Below are 9381 nucleotides of genomic sequence, written 5' to 3'. Positions count from 1 at the left end.
AAATACCCATACTTAAACATAAACCCTTATATACCCTATTTTCTCTCATTATTTATAATCATTACACACTCTCATCGACCTCTATCACCCTCCGCCGCCGCCCTCGATCTCCACCGCCTCCCTCGATCTCCACCACCATCTCTTTTATATTGTCATCACCTTCTAGCCACCGAAACGCGTGGACATTATGCTCGTTATATCCGAACATGACTTGATTGGTAGCTATATTTTTCTAGATTAAGACAGGTAATCATTATTAATTATTATATTATTTTATTATATTATCCAAAAATAAAAGATTAAAGAATGGTAATGGTCGTGTTAATTATTAAGACTCCGACCATAGAATATATAGAATAGAAATAAGAAAAAGGAAAGTAAAGGGCTGATCCTTGCAGCATATTCTGTTAACAACTTTAGCATCACCACCACCGTCCACCTCCTGTTCCTCCTCCTCCTCATCTTTCTTCATTCCTACTCCTCACACATACATATACATATATATATATACATACTCACACTCATCAGATTCATTACATTTACATTGCATATATATATATATATCAAATCAATATATATAATTATTACATACAAATCTACCTCCCTTCCCTTTTTATTAGTATCATCATCAGGTTATTTTCTTTCTTTCTTAATTCCGATGAATTACATACAAATTAAATAAAATAAATATCCGTTTGCCATGGGTGTAAAATTATTACATCAACACACAATATCTTAATTGTAATCAATAGTCCTAATTCCTCCTATATCTATTTACTACGAGTAGTGTTTATTTAATTATTTTATATAAATTAGGGTAGGTAATTATATTATATATCAGTTTGAATGAATGATAATAAGTAGTTTTTTTTTTGGTTCGTTGCAGATGGCTGCTACTCTAATCTCTGACACTGCCCCATGGAAGGACCTCAAAGTAATCACCTTTCTTCCTCATATATATATATGTATTAGTATGTGGGTATATATAAAGTAATTACATGTTCAAGTGATGATGATGTGAATATGACTAACTGCAGGCACATGTTGGTGCAATTGACAAGACTCATTTGCGCGATTTGATGAACGACACTGAACGATGCAACTCCATGATGCTGTATGATTATATTTGTTAACTGCCACTAGTACTACTAGTTTACTACCATATGTTTGCTGCTTCTTTTTGTTTTTTTTTGGTTGTTGCTTGTTTCCCTGTTTCTTTGTGTATCTATCTATCTAGATTAATATGTTATTTTTTGAGTGATAGTTATGTAATTCCACAGTTTGAATAATGAGCTTCTTTTTTACTGTCCCTTTTGAACTCAAATTCTTTTTTATTATTATCTCAACCAAAGGGTTGAGTCTCTTTTCCGCGTCAATTCAAAATGTATTATTAGAGCTGTGTTCAGGTGTATGATACCAGAGTTTAATATCCTTGCTGTTTTAAAAGTAAAGTGCTTTTCATCTTATCTACTTGGAGGTGCTCATTTTTTTTTTTTTGCAGTTTTATGTTTGGGCTAAGAGAGTGACTAGTGCTTCTTTTTTTTTTTTTCCATTCCCATCTTATGCAGAGAGTTTGATGAATTATTCCTGGACTACTCACGCCAGCGTGCCACTCTTGGTACAATGTCTAAGCTCTTTACGCTAGCTGAGGTATGTTGTCTTTTTTCTTTTATTTGGGCTCAAAGATGATATTATTACATTACATAATTTGTTAAATTTAGGAAATAATGCGGGATAAAAAACTATAGGTGTGATATCTTTTAAATCATCTCATTTTGTAATGCAGGCGGCACATCTCAAAGAAAAGATTAATAGCATGTTCAATGGGGAGCATGTAAGCAAAGCTTTGAATTTATTTGAATTCTCTTTGGTTTGAAAAAAGTTTATAATAATAGTTGAATCAGGTTATAATGTTCTTGTATGTACATTAGATAAACAGCACAGAGAACAGGTCTGTGCTTCATGTAGCTCTTCGTGCTGCAAAGGATACAACAATGAACAGTGATGGGAAGAATGTGGTACCAGATGTTTGGCAAGTTTTGGATAAAATAAAAGAATTTTCAGATAAAGTTCGCAGCGGTTCATGGGTATCCATCCGTTTTAATCTCTGGAGCCTATCCAACTTATTACTCATATATATTCCTGTACGTCGAATAACGGACAACCTTTATTAGGTTGGAGCCACAGGAAAAGCTTTGACAAATGTTATTGCTGTTGGTATTGGTGGAAGCTTCCTTGGCCCATTGTTTGTGCACACTGCTCTTCAAACAGGTGAGCTTTAATAATTCCGTGTTTTCAATATGATATTCTTCGCTTTTCTTTTGTAGTGAGCTGTTCAGAAATTTAAATGTCTATATCATAATTGTGTTGCTAACTCACAGATCCGGAGGCTAGCAAATCAGCAGGAGGACGCCAGCTTCGATTGTAAGTATAGATATTATCTGTAATCTGCTTGATGACGAAGTAACCATGTTCTAAATTTCCAATCTTTAATTGCCTTTTTACTTCAACTCTGTTAGGTAGCCTAAAATGCAATGTCGTTGGTAGTATTTGTTATCTTAAAAACTGCTTCTGACCATCTTAGTCTTGTATGGATTTTATCGTTTTATGAACAAACTGTTTTATACTACAACTCTAGCTATTGTATTAATACTCCTTCAAAGAGTCTTATGATACATCTTAAATAGTCATTTTATAAACAAACTGTTTTATAGTACAACTCTAGCTATTAATTACTCCTTCATAGAGTCTTATTATATATCTTAAATAATGGGAACTCTGTGAAATTGCGATGTAGTAATTGAAATTTCTCTAAATTTAGTGTTTTATTCTTACACTAGTACCAGAACATGTCTTCGCTAGCTTTTTGGGTATTTCTTTCTCAACTTAAGTTTTACACACTCAATGTTTATATTGTTTCTAAATTTGCCTAACCTTATGGATGCAATCATGGCGCGCACAACCTAGTTACTTGTAGAGAGAGGGAGACGGAGCAATGTAGGTGATAAATGAGCATGCTTTTGAAGTAATATGCTGATTATAGAGCCTTCAGAGAAATGGAAAGAAGCATTAGGTTGTGTTAAAAATAAGATAGAAACACGTGAACGGATATAAAGCCTGTTAATTAAGTAAAATCAACAAGATCCAATCCCACATATATGCGTGGTATGGGGTAAAATAAGGAAAATGAAACTGGAAATTACAACTCAAGACTTTTATCTGCACAATTCTACAAATTCTGGTGTTTATCGAGCTTGTTGTACATTATTGAATGAAAATAACTTTTGACTACTTAATAGGACATAGTAGCCCTACAAAACCGGCTATTCTTGATCTAATAAAATTAAGATAACCATTAAGGTTTAAATTATATGGATCCTGTATTGTATGGTCCTGTTGGTCATCTTATAAGAGAATTTATGCGACTAGATTAGTCCAAGTTTATTTATAAAGAAATAGACATAAGTGACTAACGATTGTTGTATATGTTGATAGTTTTGATATGGTTAGCACCACACATGCGAAATATGCTCATTGTTTGGACATATAAATGAGTTGAAAGACCTTGAGAAAACAAATCTGGCTTTGCATATAATCAATGTATCACGTATCAAATTCAAGCCTTCATTTATATTCTTAGGGTTTTAGGTTAGTGGTGGTTAATATATGTAGACAGCGTATGACAGACTTGTACTGTTGTGCTGTTTCAATTGCACTAGATGAACTTACAAATTGAGACCAAGTGAAAGACCAAGCTTCAACTCACAAATAACTAATAGCCTATTGCACAACTTTAGATCTATACAAAGATCAAAGGGTTACCGAGATTAGGTAATTAATCATTAGGAGTTCTTGCTCTTTAATATTAATATGATATAATATTAAATAAAGTGAAAGGTTGGCGTCATGACACCTGATGAGATAGTTACCTTGAAGAGAGGCTGGTTGTGGATGGTGTCTCGGTGTCTCCAACTTAGTTATTGAAGCTGTATTTGGTAACAGAATGTCTTTATAATCCCTCACTATATTAGAGAATGAATGACTTGCAGGCATTTCTTTTAACAGTTAAAAGCTGAAGGTAATATTGTCACATATTTTCACCTTCTTCAGACTCGGAGCTTAATATCGATAAAATAACGCGAAAGGAGCTATTCTTACATGAGTTCAGAAAGGTAGTGAGAAAATTGTAGAGAAAATAGGAGCTGTAATTATTAGAATATATAGGTGTGTTAATGAGCTAATCTTTACTCGTGAAGAAGCTATGTACCCGATATAGACAAGACTATATTCACTTACTTGGGGACACCTATATCACCTCTACCTTTTTCTGATTTGTATATCTTCTGTCCCAAAAGTATGTTTTCTGCAATGTGGCTTATGCCACAACAATATCATTTTATTTATATCTTCCTTTTATCTGGACATTTCTGCAGCCTAGCCAACGTTGATCCAGTAGATGTTGCCAGAAATATTTCTGGATTGGATCCTGAGACCACTTTAGGTGAGATAAGTTTATTCGTGCTGTGTTCCGTATTACCGAACACTAAATTTATATTAATTAATGATTTTTTCTTGTTTTTAATGCAGTTGTTGTAGTTTCGAAGACTTTTACTACAGCCGAGACCATGCTGAATGCGAGGACATTGAGGGAATGGATCTCATCAGCTTTAGGGTATAATACCACGTTGATACTTGTATTATCTAATAGCAGTGTTTCAACTGACTCGAATGTAAACATAATAATATCCGTTTGTTCTTACTAAACTAATACGAAGAGCCACTTATATTTAGGTGATATAGTTTCACTGCTGTGATGTTTAAATCTGATTGATTAAAGTATCTGTTTCGTGTCTCCTCGCCTTAGAACTCATACCTTTTTTTCTAATATTAATCTGCTATCTCAGGCCTCAAGCGGTTTCAAAGCATATGGTTGCTGTGAGCACAAATCTTAAGGTGTGTCCCTTTTTATCTATTGGCACTGGACTAGTATTATGAACCATTATTAGCACTTCTCCCTCGTCCTGTTTCCGATTAAGCGATCACATCGTTGGCTTCATCTTTTTGACCCTTCATTATACTTTATGCAGCTTGTGGAGAAGTTCGGGATTGATCCTAATAATGCTTTTGCATTCTGGGATTGGGTTGGAGGCCGATACAGTGGTAAGATTGTCTGTTATTTTTTTACGACTTAAAGAAATAGGGAAAGAGAGGGACCAAAGGGAACTCTTTTTCTGAATTTTTAGTTTTTATGTGATGTGTGATTGGTCCCATTGATCCATTGCAGTTTGCAGTGCTGTTGGAGTATTACCTTTATCTCTCCAATACGGTTTCTCGATCATTGAGAAGTACAGTAAAACTTGAATTTCATCTTTCCCTCGTTCAAATGAACAGGTCATTTTGGGATTAAATTCTTTATTTTAGCCAACATTGCGTTTCACTCATTCTAGGTTCCTGGAAGGCGCCAGAAGCATTGATCAGCATTTCCACTCTGCTTCTTTTGAGAGTAATATACCTGTATGTATACATAGTCTGATGTCTTACTTCATGTGGTCGTTATGCCTATGCATTTCATCATCTCTTTATTTGTGCTGCTTTAATTGTTGACATTAAAAATCACTATTTCAGGTCCTTTTAGGTTTGTTGAGCGTATGGAATGTCTCTTTTCTTGGATATCCTGCAAGAGTGAGTACATTCTTCACTAGACCTCGCGGTGTTAGTTTTAACCTGTTCCCTTATAAATGGGTTGATTTGGGTTATGTTTTTATCTCAAACGGGTTGAATAGGCCAGATATAAAAGATCAGCTTTAAAGGAGAAAGGGTCAACCGCGAAGTCTATTGCTAACACAAACAACTTCCTAATTATTTATCGAGACTACTTATTGTATATTTTAAATTTTAATCTTAATTAACACATTAAATATCTGAAGAAGGAAGTAAAGATGGACAAAAGGTGTTTGCGGGTACAGACCTTTTATTCTAGTCGCCCATCTTGCCAACTTCAAGAAAACCTAAGTCACCCGAGGCTTTCTTTTTGATAAATTCTTAGGTAATTTATTCCTTTTAACACGGGTCCTCGTATGTTTCCCAGGCTATCCTGCCTTATACTCAAGCTCTTGAGAAGCTTGCTCCACACATTCAACAGGTATTTTATTATTTATTTTCTTTTTAGTAAAGCTTATTTGAGATTCATGCCTCTCAAATTTGATTTATAGGTTAGCATGGAGAGTAATGGGAAAGGTGTGTCCATAGATGGTGTGCTCCTTCCTTTTGAAGCCGGTGAAATCGATTTCGGGGAACCAGGAACTAATGGCCAACATAGTTTTTACCAACTAATTCATCAGGCAAGTGTTTACGGTGATGAAGTTTGATTCTTATATGTAATTTCTCCTTTGCTGAAATTAATATCCTTGATTGGAGTTTTCAGGGGCGTGTTATTCCTTGCGATTTTATTGGTATTGTGAAGAGTCAGCAGCCCGTTTACCTTAGAGGTATTGTTTCTTTTTCTTTTCCACATAGCTTGAGTCTTTCTGTATTATTGTAGTCTGTTCAACCCTTGCAAACTTTGGTTTGCAGACGAAGTGGTAAACAACCATGATGAGCTAATGTCCAACTTTTTTGCACAACCTGATGCTCTCGCTTATGGAAAGGTAATTCATTTCTCTTGCCTTTACATATTGAATCGAACCCCTTTCACAACAAATTAAACTTTCTTGGATATACCTGTTTTCTGTACACAACTTACAAGATCTTCTCTGTTTTCCAGACCCCCGAACAATTGCAAAGTGAGAATGTCGCCTCTCATCTTGTTCCTCACAAGGTGATTTTGTTCCTCTAACGACATGTTTTTTCTTGCAATTGAATGTTTGTTACTAATTTGATTTTCATCAACAGACCTTTACTGGGAATAGGCCATCCCTTAGCATTCTACTTCCTTCGTTGGATGCTTATAGAATCGGACAGGTTTGATTGTCATAAATCTTTGGGTTTTGTTGCTCTTTTTTTTCAATGTTTTTATGTTGTTGGAGCTTAGAAAAGCTGTCCCTCATGTATGTTTCAGTTGCTAGCTATCTACGAGCACAGAATTGCTGTGGAAGGTTTTGTTTGGGGCATCAATTCCTTTGATCAATGGGGAGTTGAGTTGGGAAAGGTATGTCTGTCTCTGTTACGATGAATTCTGTTTATTATTTTTTTCATAATTTGATAAAATTATTAATCAGACCAGTGTAGGAAAAGATTTGTTATATATTTGTGGAGTCAACATTATATTTTCTACATCTACTTTCCTCCAATATCCTAAAGTTGTTTGCTGCTGAAGAGTATCATTTCTTACATTGCAGTCACTGGCATCCCAAGTCAGAAAGCAACTTCATGCATCACGTAAGAAAGGAGAATCAGTGGAAGGCTTCAATTTTAGTACCACTAAGCTGCTAAAAAGATATCTGGAGGTACATAAATACTCTTTATTAAATACGTTAAGTTAAATATCTTATTAGTTAGTGCTTCTCATTATGAAGTAATGTGGTAATGCAGTTGATATATTTGTGCATAGGCATGCAAAGTGACTTTAGTTGAAATTTGTATGGCTGTTAATTTTTTTTGTCTCTGTAGGCAAGTGCCGATGTGCCATCCGAACCCACAACGCTTCTGCCTAAGATATAACTACTACTGCTACTTGACAGTGGAGAATATGCTATGCATCTAGGAGCTGATAACATTGCAATAGAACACTTTATAATGTATAACACTGCTATTGCTGCCATCTACCATTCAATTTTTTTTACGTTGGCTTTTTTTTTGAAACTCTATGACTCGCATTGTACGAGCATAATTATTGTCATTTTGAAGCAATCCAAACTACTGGAATAATTATGCACGTCTGTATTTACTGAATAAGATGCTAGTACTGGAACAAATTCGTAACACTCTCGATGTGTCGGTAATTGAATGGTGGCTGCTACTTAAGCTAGTTTTGTGGATGTTGACATTTTGTGGAACAATCACTTTCTTTATAAAGGTGATGTTAAGTTGGATTTCTGTACTAAATAGTAGATGAGATTTTTCACCAAACTCAACAACTTTAGGGGAGATAACTAGCTTTTTGTTCAAACTTGACATCAAAATGGTTGAAAAATATCACTCTTAACTGGCCCCATGGAGTCTAACGTCATGGGTATGTTACCAAGTTTATCGGGCTGTTCTCTTATAGCATATATTGGTTGCAGGGCACATAAGTTGTACGGTTTATAAGGAGTTTACGCATTGTATAAAACTCATGACCCTGTTATACAACACGTTTCTATAATAACGTAAACAGTCATTAATGGACTAAGTTTTAGATTTGATGTAGCACATTACGTTGTTACTATCCGGCATATCTTATAACTATGGTGACTGACTGATGGAGTTACGGTTGATGAAGTTGTAGGCTTAATGTCTGATTCAGTTGGACAGAAAATACGACGTATAACAAGATCAAATAGCATACAATGACTTGGGCCTAAGTTCGTTACTTCATGTAAAAGGTTTCCAATGTTTTGCTAATGTGACAATCTTATTCTAGTTTTTTTGTCAACGTAAGGGGCTTGCAAGTGTTTGGAAAATAAATTTTGGTTATTAAAAGATCTAAATGTCATTTTCCACTTTAAGAAAAAGGATTAGGATCCTTTAAAGTTAAAACTTTATAGGTGAATCTTTAAATTATAATCGATATTTAAATCTTGACCATTAATTTCAATTCAATGTCTATATTGTTTAACTTCACTTCTAAAGTTAATCTCAACTTTTGAGTCCTATTAAAATGTAAAAAAAATTAGTAAAAATACAAGAAGTTTGTTTCTAAACTTTAACTTAGATATAGCAATGCAGTAATGACAAGTATTAAATGACATGGCTTTTCTAGAAAAAGAACAAGTTAAGCATAGAGAGCATCGATCTATTCTTGAGTTTTATTTTGAAAGAAAAGAAAGGTTAAGATTAGATAGGGGAAGAAAGGATAGAGAAAAAATCTTTTCCATCCAAATCAGGCCATATTGGCCAGAAAGTTTTTGAGTGTAAAACCATTACTTTTCCTTTCTTACACTTTCTTTTCTTGTAAGAGATAAAACTCAAGAATGCAAAAAGATTAACTTTCTTACCTTTTGTTTTATTTTCTTTTAAAACAAAAACTCAAGAATGCAGTGTAAATCAAAAATAATAAAATAATAATAATAATAAAAAATCAGGTATAAAATCAAACACTTCATTAAATCTTAGTTTGCTTAGGTTAAGTTATTATCATTTTTAAAGAAAAGGTATAACCTACGTAACTTATATTTCAACATATCAAAAGCAACAATTTAACCCTGATGACATGTAAATTTGACTTAAAAAACAGCAGCTATA

The 9381-nt window shown here is 34.1% G+C and overlaps 1 protein-coding gene across 1 annotated transcript; it reads left to right on the top strand.

The window, feature by feature from the left end:
* The first annotated feature begins 384 nt into the window (after positions 1–384).
* Positions 385–8043, top strand: LOC122586990 (glucose-6-phosphate isomerase, cytosolic). The gene is made up of 24 exons (XM_043759042.1): positions 385–632; positions 887–934; positions 1038–1114; positions 1569–1650; positions 1787–1834; positions 1932–2087; positions 2175–2271; positions 2382–2424; positions 4434–4501; positions 4588–4672; positions 4905–4953; positions 5088–5160; positions 5285–5345; positions 5448–5514; positions 5626–5682; positions 6089–6142; positions 6213–6341; positions 6425–6488; positions 6574–6647; positions 6764–6817; positions 6892–6960; positions 7058–7147; positions 7338–7445; positions 7609–8043. The coding sequence occupies exons 2-24, from the start codon at positions 887–889 to the stop codon at positions 7657–7659; spliced, it is 1704 nt and encodes a 567-aa protein (XP_043614977.1). The 5' UTR covers positions 385–632; the 3' UTR covers positions 7660–8043.
* The last annotated feature ends 1338 nt before the right edge of the window (positions 8044–9381 follow it).

Source organism: Erigeron canadensis, chromosome 2 (genome assembly GCF_010389155.1).
Source record: "Erigeron canadensis isolate Cc75 chromosome 2, C_canadensis_v1, whole genome shotgun sequence".
NCBI lineage: Eukaryota > Viridiplantae > Streptophyta > Magnoliopsida > Asterales > Asteraceae > Erigeron > Erigeron canadensis.
Note: the sequence above shows the minus strand (reverse complement) of the source record. Positions and strands in the feature narration are given on the sequence as shown.

Bases quoted from the DNA above. Each gene is read 5' to 3' on its own strand.
- LOC122586990 (XM_043759042.1), top strand. From the start codon at position 887: ATGGCTGCTACTCTAATCTCTGACACTGCCCCATGGAAGGACCTCAAA. The intron at 5,346-5,447 runs GTACAGTAAAAC...CACTCATTCTAG, and splicing joins GGTTTCTCGATCATTGAGAA to GTTCCTGGAAGGCGCCAGAA. The intron at 6,961-7,057 runs GTTTGATTGTCA...TGTATGTTTCAG, and splicing joins ATGCTTATAGAATCGGACAG to TTGCTAGCTATCTACGAGCA.